This window comes from Bufo bufo, chromosome 2, assembly GCF_905171765.1.
Source record: "Bufo bufo chromosome 2, aBufBuf1.1, whole genome shotgun sequence".
NCBI lineage: Eukaryota > Metazoa > Chordata > Amphibia > Anura > Bufonidae > Bufo > Bufo bufo.
Genome location: NC_053390.1, coordinates 414,802,755 through 414,821,018, shown reverse-complemented (window position 1 = coordinate 414,821,018; position 18,264 = coordinate 414,802,755). Strand labels below are relative to the sequence as shown.

The following is an 18,264-nucleotide window of genomic DNA, read 5'->3' as shown; positions in this document are numbered from 1 at the left end:
ATATTTGGTCACTGTATGCTGACAATATTCAGTCAGAGTGTGTTGGTCATATTTGGCCACTGTATGGCAGTATTATATAGCACTATTCAGTCAGTACATTGTGGTCATATTTGGTCACTGTATGGCAGCATTATTTAGTCACTGTATTTTGGTATTAGGTCACTGTATAGTACTATTCAGTCAGCACACAGTGGTCATATTTGGTCACTGTATGGCGTTATTACTGTATTTTGGTATTAGGTCACCGTATAGCACTATTTAGTCAGCACACAGTGGTCATATTTGGTCACTGTATGCTGACAATATTCAGTCACTGCACAGTAGTATTATTAGTGCACTATATGGCGGTATGATTGTCAGGCATATATGAGTGGGGAAATTGTGTAGTGGAGTGAATATTTAAAAACATAGGCTGTATTCTCTGCATGCTGCACCCCCACCTCTTTACACAATGTTGCAGTATGCCACCCCCATAGGCAGAAATGCCCGGGTAGGAGGGCAGCTGACAGGGCAGATCAGCTGTTCCTTTCTCTATATATAACCACCAGCACATGACCCAGGCATGCGCACACCATGTGCAGGGAGCAGCGGGTACTGCCCCTCTCTCCAGCGTGCCCGGCTGCCCCCGTTACCACGTCTTCTGACAGACCTCCCTGTGCCACCCCCTCCATGTACAGGAACTAGAGCAGAGCCCGGCCCCGCCCTCTGGCAGCACTACCGGTGAACATGGCTGCTGCTGTACCTTCAGCTGCTGCTCAGGATGAGCTCAGTAAGTTACCCCCCTTTCTCGTGTGGTGAGGGCGCTGTGGGTAGGGGGGCACCGGGTATCAGGGTGCCATCTCCACGGTGTGTGTATTCATCCGTCGTATGGGCTGAGGACGAGCCGTGCACAGCAGCCTCCAGTGTGTGTGTGTGTGCTGTGAGGGGGAGGAGGGGGCATGCCCCTGGCACTGCTGGTCTGAGCTGGCCCTGTGCATGTGGAGCCAGGGCAGTGGGGTTTGTGAGGGGCAAGCAGTGGTAGGGAGGCCTGTGCCCTGCTGTGGCTCCAGGCCTCTCTGCAGTACTTGCACAGTCATAGGCTGGAAGTGAAAGCACAAGCAGCAGCCAGTCACTGTGTCCACAGCACTCCCATGTGACAGGGATGGTCATACGTGTGCATGCCATGTTATCAGAGTGCCAGTGTCAGTGGAGTCAGCACCCAAGGGTGGCTGTACCTGTATGCCGCCTAGCCGGCCTCTCATTCTATCCGTGAAGCCTTCACTTCTATGACCCCTCTGACTGGTGTCTTATATTCTATTTCCCTGGCACTTCTGTGCCCCATATAACGCCCACCCATTGGCATATGAGGTTCATGCAGAGGTCGCACTACATTTTTTCCAGAAGAGTAATATTACTCCTCTCAGTATTTTTAAGTGTAAAAAATGTTGGCCACAGAGGAGTACGAAATAAGACGATTGGCTGCGTTATTATATTTTTTATGAGGGCTTGTTTTTCCTCGTGACGTATGGTATCCTTTAGTGACGCCATTTTGGGGGCACATATAACTTATTAACCTTTATTACCTTTTATTTGGGTGATAACGGGGGAAAAAAGAATTTCAGCCATTGCTTTATGTATTCGCGGTGAGGAATAACGAGCGATACAACTAGGGCTCATGCACAAAAGATGCGCTGTCCACGTCCATATGTCCGTTCCGTGGCCCCGTTTTACGGACAAGGATAGGACAGTTCTGTAGATGGCTGGACTTTCCGTTCCGCGAAATCTGAAACGCACATAGCTGGTATCCGCAATTTGCAGATTGAGCCCTTATTCTGAGGGCCAGTACGATTCTGGTGATACCAAATATGTGTAGTTTTAAGTTTTTTGTTTTTACTACTTTTGCACAACAATAGCATGTCTCGTTATGTCACCTCATTCCAATTGCCAGAACTCATCCATTTTTGCGCTGATATAGCCGTAAGTGACTTGTGTTTTTTTGCAGGGTGAGATGTAATTTTCATTGGTACAGTTTTTTTGGGGTACATTAGACTTATTAACATTTATTTAGCATTTTTTTTTTTTGTAAAATAAGATCCTACCTTTTGTTATACAGGTTGTGATGTCATATGTGTGTATGTGCTTCTTACCACTTTTACTAAATGAAACCATTTTTGTGGAAAAATGGTTTTATTTTTTTAAAAACACTTCAATAAAAAAAAAACACTTCAATACTAACCTTCAATTCCTGCCAGCCACACTAGGGTTAATGCGGCGGAAAACGGATTTATTTATTTATTTAAAAACTCTTTACTAACAATTCCTGCCAGCCACGCTAGGGTTAATGGTGCGAGCAGCAGGGAATGAACAGACCTCACAGACTGTGTTGCGCTTCGGACCGAAGAAAGTCTCATGCGTAGAAATACGTATGAGAGTTTTATTTATTTTTTTGAGAGTAAAATTGCCTGTGCAGGCGTTACTGCGAGCTCTGGGTCCATGCACAAAGCAGTGCCATTATATGAGCCCTAAGGGCATGCTCGCCAGGAGTTTTTTTTATAGATTTTGGGCTGATTCCTTGCCCCCCAAAAAAGGAGGGAAAACGCTTACAATTCATCTCCATTGATATAAAGTGGGTTTAATCACTGCACCTCAGAAAAAGAAGTGTCTTGTCCATTTTTGATGCGGCTTCCACGTCCAGAATACCTTTTGGAACGCTTCTTGGCAAATGTCCACTTGCGGTTTAGCTCCGTTCAGTGGGGTCCGCGACATTCAAAGTAAACAACCCGCGGTGGGTTTAAAATCCTCCGTGTGAACGGGCGCTAAGACTTTTCTGCCAGAAAGGTTCAATTAATATCCTATGTAGATATCTGTACATGGAATAGCCGTGTGACAACGTATTTTTCGTATATACCCCCTGCGTCTTATGGGGCGAATGCTGGCAGTTTTACATCGCAAGCTGCGATGTACGAGCGAGCGGGGACTCGGGGAGGGACTGAGAGGAGGAGCTGGGGGCCGGCAATAGCGGCGGGGCGGTGCAGTCAGTGTACTATAGCCCCGCCCTGCCGGTATACTAATATAAGATGTCTTATTCAATTAATAGTTATTAAACATGCCCCCTCACTCCTAATAGTACCTTACATCCTAACAGCTTCTGTACAATGCCGGCAGGCAGGGCGGGCGGCAGCGTAACTCCCTGATGTCACGTGCCTGTGCCGCCTACTTTATGAATGAAGCAGGCGGCGCAGGCAAGTGACGTCAGTGAGTGATGCGCCGGCCGCCCCGCCCCCCCCCCGTCTGCATTGTACTGAAGCGGTTAGGATGTACAGTACTATTAGGAGTTGGGGGGCATGTTTAATAACTATTAATTGAATAAGACATCTTATATTTGTATACTGGAGCGGGGGGACGGACCTGTGGATGACATTTTTATGGGGGACATCTGTGGATGGCACAGTTATAGGCTGGGGGGGTCTGTGGATGGCACGGTTATGGGCTGGGGGGGGGGTCTGTGGATGGCACATATATAACAGTGCCATCCACAGATCCCCCTGTAACAGTGCAAGCCACAGATCCCCCCATAACAGTGTCCGTCACAGATCCCCCCCCCCATAACAGTGTCAGTCATCCACAGATCCCCCCCCATAACAGTGTCCGTCATCCACAGATCCCCCCCCCCATAACAGTGTCCGTCATCCACAGATCCCCAGTAATAGTGCCATCCACAGACCACCATTAGTTCCAAACACACAGCACACCTTTTTGGTTAAAATTTTTTATTTTATTTTTTTCCTCCCCAAAAACCTAGGTGCGTCTTATAGGGCGAAAAATACTGTGTATATATATATATAATTATCAGATTTCATGCACATTTTAGTGCAGATTCCACAAGTGTGCATCAAAGGGGTTATCCAATACTATAAACTGCCCCCCCCCCCCCCCCCCGCATGCCGGGCTCCTCACAGTGAATATACTTACCTGTCTTGCCGCTCCTGGTCCCCGCACTGCCGCTGCAGCTTTCTCTCCCCGTGCCGATGAAAACATCTGGCAGAGGAGCAGCCAATGGTAGATGGGGACGAGCCTCCCTTGCGTCAACTGCAATGCTAGGGAGGCTCGTTCCCATCCCCACCTGCCAATGGCTTCTCCCCCCTGACACCGGATGTTTTCATTGGCGCACGGGGAGAAGCATCTGCGGCAGTGCGGGGAACAGAAGCGGCGCAGGGAACGAAGTAGGTATATTACCTGTGAGGGGCCTGGCATATGGGGGGGGGGGGGCAGTTTATAGTATTGAATAACCCCTTTAGATACGCATTTTACCGGTATGTATGTGAAGGGGTTTAGCGCCGTCCTGTTCATATACATTGTAAAACTTCGAAAAGAATTTCCAGCTGCATGGCAGAAACAAATCCACCGCAGAGGTTTTTGGTGTGTCACTTAGCACCGTTGGAAATGCTGCGGATTAGCTCAGTTGAATGCTGCACACCCACACAAATGCAGCCAAACAGGATTGGATTTCTTTCATGTACAGTGAGGAACAGAAGTATTTGAACACCTTGCGATTTTGCAAGTTCTCCCACTTAGAAATCATGGAGGGGTCTGAAATTCACATTGTAGGTGCATTCCTACTCTGAGAGACAGAATAAAATAAAAAAATTCAGGAAATCACATTGTATGATTTTTTTTTTTTAAAGAATTTATTTGTCTTGCACTGCTGAACATAAGTATTTGAACACCTAAGAAACAGCAAGAATTCTGTCTCTCAAAGACCTAATACTGTGCCTTTAAAAAGTCCACCTCTACTCCACTCATTAATATAACTTAGTAGCACCTGTCTGAGCTCTTTAAAGACCCCTGTCCACCCCACAGTCAGTCATACGCCAACTTCTACCATTGGCAAGACCAAAGAGCTCTCAAAAGACACCAGAGACAGAATTGTGGACCTCCACAAGGCTGGAAAGGGCTACAGGGCAATTGCCAAGCAGCTTGGTGAAAATAGTTCAACTGTTGGAGCAATTGTTAGAAAATAAAAGAGGCTAAAGACTACTGTCAGTCTCCCTCGGACTGGGGAACCATGCAAGATCTCACTTCGTGGGGTATCACTGATGATAGGAAAGGTGAGGAATCAGCCCAGAACTACAAGGGAGGAGCTGGTCAATGACATGAAGAGAAATGGTACCACAGTTTCAAAGGTCACCGTCGGTAGAACATTACGCCGTCATGGTTTCAAATCATGCATTGTACGGAAGGTTCCCCTGCTCAAGTCATGACATGTCCAGGCCCGTCTGAAGTTTGCCAATGACCATCTGGATGATCCAGAGAAAGCATGGGAGAAAGTCATGTGGTCAGATGAGACCAAAGTAGAAATTTTTGGTCTGAACTTCACTCGTCGTGTTTGAAGGAAAAAGAAGGATGAGTTGCATCCCAAGAACACCGTCCCTACTGTGAAGCATGGGGGTGGTAACATCATGCTTTGGGGGTGCTTTTCTGCAAAGGGGACAGGACGACTGCACTGCATTAAGGAGAAGATGAATGGGGCCATTTATTGTGAGATTTTGAGCAACAACCTCCTTCCCTCAGTCAGAGCATTAAAGATGAGTTGTGGCTGGGTCTTCCAACATGACAACGACCTGAAGCACACAGCCAGGATAACCAAGGAGTGGCTCCGTAAGAAGCATATCAAGGTTCTGGAGTGGCCTGTCTCCAGACCTAAATCCAATAGAACATCTCTGGAGGGAGCTGGAACTCCGTGTTGCTCAGCGACAGCCCCGAAACCTGACAGATATAGAGGAGATCTGTGTGGAGGAGTGGGACAAAATCCCTGTTGCAGTGTGTGCAAACCTGGTCAAGAACTACATGAAAACGTTTGACCTCTGTAATTGCAAACCAAGGCTTCTGTACCAAATACTAACACTGATTTTCTCAGGTGTTCAAATACTTATGTTCAGCAGTGCAAGACAAATACATTCTTTAAAATTCATACAATGTGATTTCCTGTCTCTCAGAGTGGGAATGCACCTACAATGTGAATTTTAGACCCCTCCGTGATTTCTAAGTGGGAGAACTTGCAAAATTGCAGGGTGTTCAAAAACTTCTGTTCCTCACCGTATTTATCTGAAGTGTGAACATATCCTTAACTCCTTCCCAACTGCTCAACATAAATTTACTTTGGGAGTGGGGTTTTTAAATATGGCGCCGGCTCACGAGCGCAGCAGGCACCATAGCTGCCGGATGTTTACTGTTTTAAACAATAGACACCCAGGGCTCATGTATGCAATGGACGATAAAGTTGCACACGTTTAATCCTTCAGATGCCATGGTCAAATGTGACCTCAGCATCTGGGAGGATTGTGAGGATCGGGGAACCGGGTGGTGTGTGTGGTCGCAAATGAGTTCCTACAAAGACTCCATAGGAACACAGTGTGGTCCGCACCCGCATGTCCGTTCCACAGCCCCACAAAAAAGATAGAACATGTCCTATTCTTTTCCATTTTGCAGACGAGGATAGGCATTGTTACAATAGTTCTGCAAAAAAAAAAAAAATGGATGCAACACGGACGTCATCTGCATTTTGCAGACCGCAAAATACAATGCACCCTTAACGTCAAGTTACTGTTGTTGTTTTTTTTTTTTTTTTTTTGTCAAAAATGTCATCCACATTGCTGGTCCTGTAAAGCGCAAATACACAGAGGCAAATATGCAGCATATCTGTTACATGTGACAATAACAATGGGTTGTCTGACTTTCTGGACTTTTTTAATTTTCGAAAGCAGTCTGTTCCCAGTCCCTTCAGCAGTCGTCTTGTCCCATCCAGATGGATGTGGTCACTGGCACAATCAATGGCTGGTCTCAGTGGTGATGTGTTCCAGTGGCATGTCACTGCTGGGTCATGTGCCGCTTAGGGATGCCACTGAGGCTAGCAGTCATTGGCTGAAGCAGTGTATGTGACCACGTCAATCCGGAAGTTTACAGGGCTGGGACAGAGCATTGGGGAACAGGTGAGTTCCACACCACAGGTTAAAGTCCCGACAACTGAACAACCCCTTTAAGATTTCATTACTCATAATTTCCTTTTTATGTTTTTTTATTTATTTATTTTTTCTATTTTATTGAAAATGAAGAGGCTTTACATGCAAATGTTTTAAAGCAGGAGCATGCCCTGCTTCAAGGAAATTATTATTATTATTATTTTTTCTACAAATAGCAGACATTGTGAGGGTTTTGTAACCTAAACTATGGACCATTATAGCAGTGTACTATAAATGGGGTCCTAAAGGTTGGAATCAGGGCAAGGTGCAATCTCCTAATGTCCACCCCTCTCATGTTCACTCTGATGGAGTACTCTTTTATGAGTGAATGATGTATTGGCAGTGCTTGCAGTAAGGCCTGATGCACACTCCATATAACTGCTCCAAAACTCCTTATAATCTGAAAGAAAGAAATGTGGTTTGCTCCTTCAGACAGTGTATTAGCCAGGTAAGCCTCCCTAGAATCTCTCCATAATGCCAGGCACCACGTGGAGGCTTCACAGTACCTTCTGTCTACCTCCTATAGATGCCACCTTGCAATCGGATCTAAAGGCAAATCACATTCCATGAAGGCTGTTGGCTACAATGAATTGTCCTATTTTGTCAGCTTTGCAGATGTCTTTCCAACAAGAACAGAACTCTTAATTGCTGATAGCGTTGCTTGGATTCAGGTTAGCTTGAGAGAGGCTTGTGATGGTCACAGATGAGAGGGTGGATAGAAGCGCTTTCTATGGGTCATCATGTGAAATAGACTTGTTCAATGCCAGTTTTCTTTTGTTAACAGATCAGCTTGAACGTGTGTTTTTACGCCTCGGCCATGCAGAGACAGATGAGCAGCTGCAGAGCATCATTTCCAAGTTCTTGCCACCTGTTCTTCTCAAACTGTCTAGTGCTCAAGAAGGAGTGCGCAAGAAGGTAAATGTTTTTCTAGGGGACAGGTTGCTCCTAGCTTCCTAATAAGCTCCGACGTCTGGGTTAGTTGACATCTCCTCTGTCATGTACATTCATCGTGTGTGACGGGAGAGCTACCAGCATACACGTCAGATGTGCACATACTGTAGGGATACATTATGCTGATAGAACAGGGGTACTCAACTAGTTTTATTAAAGGTCCACATACCTGGGTCTGCAGTCAGGTGAAGGTCCGAGCTGAACGCCAACAGTAAAGATGCCATGCGATCATGTGATCCATGCGCGTGGGGCGCTCTGACGTTATAGTGGAGCGCCCCGGATAAGTCCCAGAATTAGTAATGGCCACATTAGTGCCCCAGTAAGAGTAATGCCCCCATTAGTGCCCCCCTTCTCTGCTTTTGCAAAAAAAATATAAATAATTAGCATTCACCTGGCTGCGGTGAACATTCGCTGCTGACTGCAAGCTCAGGACCGGTGCTCCAACGTGATGACGTCTTGTAGGTCCTGTCCTGAGCTTCTAGTCAGCAGGGAGTGTTCTCCACAGCGTCAGCAAATGGAGGTGGAGGTACCGTAATTATTATTATTTTTTTTTACTAGCACAAGTAGCGGTGGAGGTAACGGCTGTACTAATGGGCGTTCCATGATGGATGCGCTCATTAGTAAGGGTACTTTCACACTTGCAGCAGGACGGATCCGACAGGCTGCTCACCCTGTCATATCCATCTTGCCACTACTTCGCCGTGCCGCTGCTCTGTGCCCATCGACTATAATGGGGATGGGGGCAGAGCTACGGCGCAGCACGGTGAGAGGCCGCCAGACTAAAAGTACTACATGTCCGACTTTTTCATCTGGCGGCCTCACGCCGTGCACTGCCATGCTGCGCCGTAGCTCCATTCCCGCTATAGTCAATGGGGAGTGGCAGTCCGGCGAAATAGCGGCAGGACGGATCTGACAGGGTGAACAGCCTGTCAGATCCGTCCTGCCGCAAGTGTGAAAGGAGCCTAACAGTGCTTACAGGAAAATTCTGGCACCGGCAAGGGAACTAAAATACCAGCCTTGCTGGTGAACTACTGGCCGGGTGGCAACCCAAGCCACAGAACAGACATATGATAGTTTTGTTCCGCATCCAATTCCCATTATTGGGAGATTGGATGCGGCCCCTTAATTACAATGGGGCCACAAGAGATGCAGACAGCACACTGTGTGCTGTCTGCATCTTTTTCCGCTCCATTGAAACTAAGGGGTCCGCATCCAATGCCCCAATAATGGGAATTGGATGCGGAACAAAACTATCATGGTTTGATGGGGCTTAATCACTTTATTTAATCAGGTTACCTAAAGAAGATGGCCCAGGAGAGATGGGAACACGACACTGACTGGAGTCCTTTCCTGCAGTCAGTGACGCGTTCCCGCCTCTCTGTAGCCCTCTCCACGCCCCCCTTCCTTCCCAAATGTGACATTTATTTCATTGGTGGCAGTGGTGATGTCCCTCCCCTCTCCAGCAGCACGTAAGTGTCCTTTGGAGCTTGAAGCTCCCTTTACGTGCTGCCGCTGCTGCAGGGGAGGAGGGACCTGTGAGCACCCTGAGGGAGAAAGCTCCCTCCACGGGCAGGTGCCGGATGAAAACGCTGGTGCCTGCATGTGGAGAGAGCCGTCTCTCACTGCGCCCCTGGGGCAGGAAGAAGTGCGCCGGTAAGCTCCTCCTCCTGCACGTACCAGAGTGTGCAGGAGAGGAGGAGCGCTACATGTGGAGGAAGCCCTGTCTCACTGTGCTGTGGGACAGGAGGAAGTGCGCCGGTAAGCTCCTCCTTCTGCACGGTACAGTGTGCAGGAGAGGAGGAGCGCTCTGAAGGATGGCTGGGGTCCGGACAACTGGCGGCCGCGGTCCGTATTTGGACCGCGGTCCGCCAGTTGAGTACCCCGATAGAAGCTGTGGAAGAAGTGCTTCAATTCAAAATTTCTCTGTAGCCTTTTGGAAAATGAGCATCAATTTTAAGTGGAGCAACCAGGTGTGACCTCATGATGTATTTTGATGTGCAAAATGAACAACACATCTGGGTTGGCCACAGATTTCACCGTAGGGTGAAATCTGGTGGAAATCCACACTGTCAGGTTATGTGCGGATTAGTTGTGGATATTTTCCACCGCGTGGATGACCGGACACAGGGAATAGCATGGCACTCAATTTCTTCTCCACTTGAACATGCCACAGGGAAACTAAACCCTTTCTCTTTCTTCATATTTCTAGGTTATGGAGTTACTTGTTCACTTGAACAAAAGGATAAAGAGTCGGTCCAAAGTACAGTTGCCAGTGGAGACCCTTTTAGTCCAGTACCAAGACCCAGCTGCTGTCTCTTTTGTTACGGTATGTGCATTACATGAAAAGGGTTTACCTACCTTTTGGTTTTAGTGGGTTCACGGTATTCCTGACCTACCCAGGAACATCGTATACTTAGGAGCAGCTGTTCTGGGTACTGCAGCCTTGTGCCATCTGCTTGAATGGGACAGAGCTGCTGTACCCGGAACAGCCACTACTAAATAGTAGACCGATAGAAACAAAGAAAAGACCGCAGTCTTTCAAAATAGCTGATCACTGGGGTGGACAGACCTCTACCTAACAGGTGTACTCATGGTTAAGCCTGTGTCCCCCAGTGATACGGATGAGAAAGAATATTTAAAATAAATAAAAGTAACTAAATTTAACACCATTGCACATAAATTACAACCCAGTTGTTTAGGAGTCACAGTTCTGATACGGTATGTTCACACACAGCACATTTGTTGCAGAAATCTCTGCAACTGAAAATCAGTTCTATTCATGGGCATGAGGTTCTTTTGGTGGTATGCGCTTGGATTTCTGTAAGCCCCACTCAAATAAATGCAACATTATCACAAATGTATGCATCAGATCGCCCTTGTGTTGAATATATCCTTACACAGTGAATGGGGCTGAGTTGCAAAACCAAGCACAGCCGCTATCCAATGTGCTTGGTAAGCTGCAAGGAGGCTGTGATGCTCACCAGAGCGCTGTGGTCTCTTCAAACAGCTGATCAGATGGAGTACCTAGCGTTACCGATCAGATATTGATTACTGGTCCTGTGGGTAGGTCACCAATATTAAACACCAAGAAAACCCTTTTAAAAACTTATTTAAACAATGTCTTTTTCTGATGACACATTGCCTTTAAAATGCTAAATACCTTTTTGTAGTCCTTGATTTTCTGCCACAAATTACTAAGACTAATTAGAAGTGCCAAAACTGTTTCTGAACTGAATTCTCCTGTCTGCTTTTATGTTTTACTCTTTGACTCGCCATACTTTACTCATTGTATGTGTGTATATCCCAGCTGGTTGAATGGCTGTGTCAATACATAGTCCTCATATCATGGGACAATGCCTTGGGGACCTTTCATGAATTTTCTTGAAAACGATCAATTGAGGTCGACTCTGATAAACGAAGCTGAAAATGGGTGTTGAATATGTTGTAGGTTTAACATCCAATAAATCTTTTGTTTGCACATTTCTTTCTAGAACTTCACAATAATCTACATAAAAATGGGTTACCCCCGCCTGCCATTGGAGAAGCAATGTGAGCTGGCGCCAAGTCTACTAACGGCCATGGAGGGCAAACCTCAGCCTCAGCAAGACAGGTAAGCTAGATCACAGCCCTGCTTGAGACGTTTGTTTCTTAACATATCACAAATGGCTGTTTTAGGCTTTTAATTCCTATTATCAAATCTCTCAGTTTATGTGAGAGAACGTCTCTATTAGGCCTCATGCACACAACTAGATATTACTTCAGATTTTTTCACAGATAGCAGACAGACCCATACTTTTCTATGAGAAAATTTACAAATGTGATTTTTATTTTTATTTTATTTTTTCACTGAGTCTTGTGCCCAATCTGCAAATCTCAGCGCAGGTCCTATTGCTGTCTTTATTTACAGATACAAAGCTCATTTCTGAGAGTGAGGAAAAAAATGGAATGCACAAACCAAAGTGTAATTTTTTTCAGGGATTCTATTTTCAAGGTGAAAATCTGATAAAGCCATGTGCATAAGCCTTTAACCCATTAGCAAACTACACTGTGGGGACTGTAGACTTCAAACTACAGCCTGCCGTGTACAGGGAGCTGAAATAAGAACATTTAAAGGGGTTTTCTGTCTTTCCCAGACTTACAAGAAGTGATTTATCATTATGTATATTCCCTTACCAGATGAGCACTGTAATTTGATAGGAACATTCATTGTCTCCTAAAGTGATGATGGATATCTAGGATAGGCCGTCATTTTATGATCTTCTGGAACCTCCACCAATCCTGGGAAGGAAGGGACATTAGCGCTGAATCGGCGCTGTTCAGCGTGGTTGGCCCAGCTGTGCAGTGAACAACGGTGAATCAGCACTGCATCCCCTTAATCCTGGGGATCGTTGCAGTATACCATTGCATCCTAAAATGGGATTACTCTTTTACTATACGACTAACTACAGTCATTAAGCTCATAGATTGCGAGCAGGGCCCTCACTCCTTGCGCTTGTAACTCTGTGGGTACATGTATCCTCTGAATTGTAAAGTGGAATCTGTTGGGGCTATATAAATCAAAATAATTTTAAATGTGATCATTTATTGTCAAGCCGATATATCATATTGTCATAGAAGTTGTATTTATCTGTTTCCTAGAAAATGTATAGCTCTAAGTGAAGTATATTAGGCTGATAACCACATTACAGGCAGTGTGCCAAGGTGGCAGACATTGTACACTTCTACATAACATTTAGGTTAATTCAGTTTTGGTGGTTACACTTGGCTTTTTTGTGTCATGTTCTTTTTACTTTATTTGATCTTCTTTTGTAGCCTAATGCATCTCCTGATCCCAGCCCTTTATCATATGAAGTTTTCCAGTGAATCTTCCAAGTCCACAACAATATTTAATCTTACTGAAAAACCAAAGACTGTTCAGCTGCTTTTGGACTTCATGTTGGATGTTCTTTTGATGCCTTATGGGTAAAATCCATAACCATTTCCCATTGTTGAGTTTGCCGCTTACATTCTAAACCTAACCGCACTAAATCTTTTGGTTTCCTAGATTTGTATTGAATGAATCCCAAAATCGCCAGAGTGCATCGGCTGGCCAAACTTCCTCAGTAGCGGGAACAGGTGGCGTAGGAATACCCCAACCTCCACCTGGTTTAAGCTTTTATGCAGCCAAGCGAGTTGTGGGAGACAACCCATGGACAGCGGAGCAACTAGAACAGGTAATGGAAGCAACAGCTACCATAACCTATGATGACTTTAGATTTGCCACATTGTCTAAGATGTATGAATTGCAGAGAAACCGCTGTGCATATGATTTAGGAATGTATCATTTACATACAAATTGATTGCGACAAATTGCACAATTTGGGTATGTTGCTGGTCCTTCAGTCCAGATTATTGTACATTGTGTACCTGCCCAATTTTTTTTATCCTGGGCCACTTTGGGAAATTGTTCTTGTGTCGTATCTAAGGGAGTTATCTGAGGATAAAGGAGGAACGTTTTCTTCCTAGTGGTCTCTGAATTTTCTGACTTTCTTCTGTTTGTTGCCACGTTGGAAGGTCCCTACACACAAAATGTTATCATCATTGATATTTTTTGCCCTATAGGTTTTAGAGGAGGAAAATAAAAAATATATATTTTTCATCAGAGCTCAGCTCAGACCCCTAATGTTAATTAGACCCCCAATGTTAATCAGACCTCAGATCGGACCCCCAATGAAACCTTAGATCAGATGTCCAATTTTTATAAGACCCCCAATCAGACCTCAGATTAGCCCCCCCCAGTGTTTGAGAACCCCGATCAGAACCCCATTCAGACCTCAGATCAGACCCCCAATGTTTGAGACCCCCATTCAGACCTCCATGTTAAAAAGTCCCTCATGTGAATCAGACCTCAGATCAGAGAAAAGAAAAAACAAAAATATACTTGCCTCTCCTGTTCGAGACGCTGCTCCTGAGCCCCAGCGCTCTTTCTGTTCTTCCTACCGTGCTGTGCTGTGACCCGACGCTGTACAGAACGCTCCTACGTCCTCACACAGTGCACAGGGCACAGCACTGCTAGCAACCGAGGAAGACCAGAAAGCGGTGAGCACAGAGCCTGCACGGGGAGTGCTGCATTTACCGATCCTTTGGTTCTAATGGGTGCTTCCATAATGGAGCGCTCATTAGTATTTGCCCCATAAGCTGCACTGACATTTTCCCCCTAATTTGGGGAGGGGGGAACGTGCGTCTTATAGGGAGAAAATACAGTAAATGCTTGTATGATATCTATATTCATTTATGGCACATCTTATATGTAAGATTTTAAAATTGATCCCAATATCTCCCTTCCATGCCGTTGTATGTTTGTTTCCATTAGGTAGAGTTTTACTATGAAGGATCATCCATTAAAGTTCATTCATATGTTTTACTGGTATCTTTCTATTGTAAACTACTGTTCTGTTCTTACAGTGCAAACTTGGCATAGTGAAGTTCATAGAGGCAGAACAGGTGCCTGAGCTGGAAGCTGTCATTCATCTGGTAATTGCCTCAAGTGACACTAGGCACAGTGTGGCCACTGCTGCAGATCTGGAGCTGAAGAGTAAGCAGAGGTGAGGTGCAGCCGTCACAATATAACGCCCCTTATTACACCTCAATTGGATGAACTTACACTATAGAAAGTGTTATTCTTGCTGTAAATGTAGCTCCGCAAAGGCGAACCTATGCTTCTAGTGTGATTTTGGATAACTTTTTTTTTTTTTTTTTTTCTTCCCCAGCTTAATTGATTGGAACGATCCAACCATTATCAACAAGATGTACAAAGTTTATTTGGGAGACATACCCCTTAAAATGAAGGAGGTAAGACCTTTTCCATTGCATAATGTGTCAAGCCCTGATAATACACTATTCTTCATTCCACCATTTATTGCAGTGTTTGATAATGTCTGTGCTTAAGTTTTGACATGTGTTTTTTTTTTTTTAAAGGGAAACCTACAAAAGCCAGAACTGAAAAGAGATCCAGTCAGCACCCGTGTTAAACTAAAAATTGTCCCTCACCTCTTGAGGTCCAGATTGGCAGCTGAGTTATTTCCTGCTAATATACAAGTATGGTATTCTGGTCTGTTCCGCCTAGTGCTGTAACTGCTTGTCAATCGTTTTTCCTCTTTAATACTTATGGATTCCTTTAAAAAGGAAACTTTCGAAATGTACACAGGACATATGTATTCCTTTATTTAAAATCTGCACCGCAGGTCAATTTCCGCAGCATGTAGAAGAGATTTAGTAACATTTCATCCATTCTGCTGATGCCGCTGTAATACTCTACGGCTATTCCGTCTGCACAATCAAAACTGGAGATTCGCAGCACACTTGTCCTGTGTGAACATATGCTTAACTTCTGTTGTCTTGTACTTTGTTGTTGGATGAATTTTATATTGGTATATTGCTAAATAATGTAAATTGTTCCACTACTCTTCTAAAATGTTAGCAGGTTCCCAAAATGCAATGTTCTTCGCAGTTCTTAAACTTCTTTAGTACTGTTCTGAGATTTCTATAACTGGAAATGTTTTATACTGCACTCAGTGGTAAAAAAAAGTTGCTATTTCTTGTTAACGGGAATCCAAAACACCCCCAAACTAGCGCAAGCAGTGTATCATGTAAGTGACGCATCCGATTATGTAATCGCTTGCATTCCGACACTGCACTTCCACAAACCATCAGTAAAATGCATTGAGAGGACTCTCCATTATAGGCGTGAGTTCAGGAGTCCTCTGAATGTATCTCACTGCCGGTTTGTGGAAGCACAGCATTGGAACATAAGCGAGCATGAAGATAAAAATGTACAGAATTGAACTGGGCCTCATTGACACTATGCACCACTTACTTTAGTTTGGGGGGTGTTTCAGGTCCGACAGATTCTCTTTAAAGTTTACCAGGGATTGGAATTTTACCATAGGGATTTCAGCATATCGCTGTGATATTAGATCTTCTGAATTGTTGGGGTCCCAGCTCATGTCTTAAGATAATTCATTGTAGCATTCTCTTTATTTTATACTGTGTCTTATTTGTTTTACATTATTGCAGGTTGTATATGATGGGCTTTTTGGTGGAAACACAAATGCCAAGTTAAGGATTCTATCTCTACAGTTTGTGCACCATATCTGCGCAGTGTAAGTATCTGGAATAACTAAGCATGTTCTTATCGTGAAGGAGAAACTGTCATACAGAATGGCCAATTCGGAGAAGAGGGATTTCAGTGGGCACGTTAAAGTGAATTGTCCAAGTCCCTTATGCTGCCCTTTCTGAAACGAGCTCTGCTGAGATACCTGTCAGTCAGTGTGGGCAGAGCGGAGAGAACTTGCATCTCATGATTATATCATCAGAGTGCATTATGTAAGCCAACGGTAAGCAACCTCCAGTACTCCAGCTGTTTTATAACTACAACTCCCAGCATTAATATTTTCCTTTGCACTCCTCAGAAGTCTCATAGAAATGAACGGAGTATCCCGGAAATTGTAATTTCACAACAGCTGGAGTGCTGATGGTTGCTGGCCCCTGTTGTAAAAACACTACATTAATTCTCATAAGTGACAGACTGCTAAAATCAGCATGTATGTCCCTGGACTCTGTTGCCCTCAGAGAAGGCAGCATAAGGGACCTGACAAGTTCCCTTTAATACAGACCTCCGAAATCCTAAAGTTATACATACATAGTAAATATTTGTTGATGCAGTCAATCCATCCAGTCATTTGACGGGGAAGGGGGGGAACATTTATTAGAAAAGTGCCTTTTTCCTATCCAGTCCAAGTTCTTTGCCCTTGGCAGTTGGTCTCAGTGATGTCTTGCAGCTCTTCCCTAAGCCAAATAAGCTTGATAATTGGGCGTCATTCATTTAATTTTCCAGTCCTCAGGATAGATCATCAATATTTGTGGGTGTCCAGCTCCAAACACCCCCTGCTGATCAGCTGATTTCAACTGGTGCCAGAAACAAAACAGTTGACAGTCTTCTGCTTCCAGTGGTATCTGATCCATCGGTGTCAAGAGTCGGACTCCCACAAATCTGATATTGATGGCCTATCCTGAAGATAGGCCTTCAATATGGTTTGACTGGAAAACCCTTTAATTGCCAAGTAAAGTCTTGTGTTACCAGGTCAGTTTATAACTCACCCAATTTTTTCAGAGTACATGCATCTGACCTTGTGAGGTTTACAATACTATTTACCTGTACTCTTACAGGTATTTACTCAGAGATCCAAGGCAATCACACATTTGTCATTTAGGAATCTGTTTACTGCACCATTTTTACTTTACCCCAGTGTTAAGGAAACAAAACATTGTCATACCGCCTCCCATTAAGGGTATTTTTGATCTTTGTGGTGCATAAGCAATTGCCGTAGTTTACTGTGTATTTCTGTGGTTTTGCGATGCGTTTTTTGGCTACACAGTGTCTGCGGGTAAAACAAGATAAAAGGCAGTGTTTCAACCTGCAGAAGCCATATGGCAAAGGAGTGTGCAAACCTGCAGTAAAACAGGTAGGTTTTAATGTATGATAATTTCCCACATGTGCCATTGAGTACATGTAAAAGTACACTAAGGCTTGGTTTACGCCAGCAGATTTTTTTTTGATGCAGTTTTTAAAATCAAAACCCCACATATTAAAAACACAGGACATGTATGAAAGAAAGACAGTCTTCTCTCCTCTTTTTGAATCCACTCATGACTTTGGCTTTAAAAACTTAATTAAAAATGGAATATGTAAATCTTTTGGTTGTTACATTGATCTGGACTCCCTCATATATTTTGGCTAGGTAACCAACAGGTACGAAATGCATATGAAAATCCAGCGCTATGTTAATTAATTGTTTTCTGAGCGTACAGTATATAGGTTACTTTAGTGGTGTAGACTAGTCTATGCCTTTGTAGCTGAAACAATTGATAACATTTTTATTTTATTTTATTTGCTTCATAATAGTTGCCCTGATGCAAAATTAAAACCTCTGGGTCCGATGCTACTGAATGGGCTTACAAAACTGATTAATGAATATAAAGAGGTAAGAATTCAATTTTTTTTAAGCAAGGCACGATGCATTTTGCGGCTGGCTCAACTGAATGTAATGATACCTTTCACTCCAGGTCCTTTTACACAGACTGATCATCAGACCAAATATTGGGAATGGATGTTTGTAGAAATGCTCTTTCCCGATAAGTGGCCAATGTAAAGGTGCCAGCGATCACCCAATCAATAAGCATCGTACATCAGATGATTGTGTCTTTTGACCGGCACCAAAAGTCATATATTTTGGGCAGAAGCTTGTTCTGTAGGAACAGGGATCTGCTGCCCATT

The 18,264-nt window shown here is 44.3% G+C and overlaps 1 protein-coding gene across 1 annotated transcript in view; it reads left to right on the top strand.

The window, feature by feature from the left end:
• The first annotated feature begins 612 nt into the window (after nt 1-612).
• Nucleotides 613-18,264, top strand: part of ECPAS (Ecm29 proteasome adaptor and scaffold) — a 146,986-nt gene continuing 129,334 nt past the window's right edge. The window contains exons 1-11 of the mRNA XM_040417299.1: nt 613-769; nt 7,783-7,913; nt 10,159-10,275; nt 11,441-11,559; nt 12,762-12,911; nt 12,994-13,162; nt 14,394-14,533; nt 14,699-14,780; nt 14,907-15,026; nt 16,005-16,090; nt 17,893-17,971. Of these exons, the coding sequence (XP_040273233.1) occupies nt 727-769; nt 7,783-7,913; nt 10,159-10,275; nt 11,441-11,559; nt 12,762-12,911; nt 12,994-13,162; nt 14,394-14,533; nt 14,699-14,780; nt 14,907-15,026; nt 16,005-16,090; nt 17,893-17,971 (1,236 nt within the window). The 5' untranslated portion in view covers nt 613-726. The remainder of the gene's footprint in view (nt 770-7,782; nt 7,914-10,158; nt 10,276-11,440; nt 11,560-12,761; nt 12,912-12,993; nt 13,163-14,393; nt 14,534-14,698; nt 14,781-14,906; nt 15,027-16,004; nt 16,091-17,892; nt 17,972-18,264) is intronic.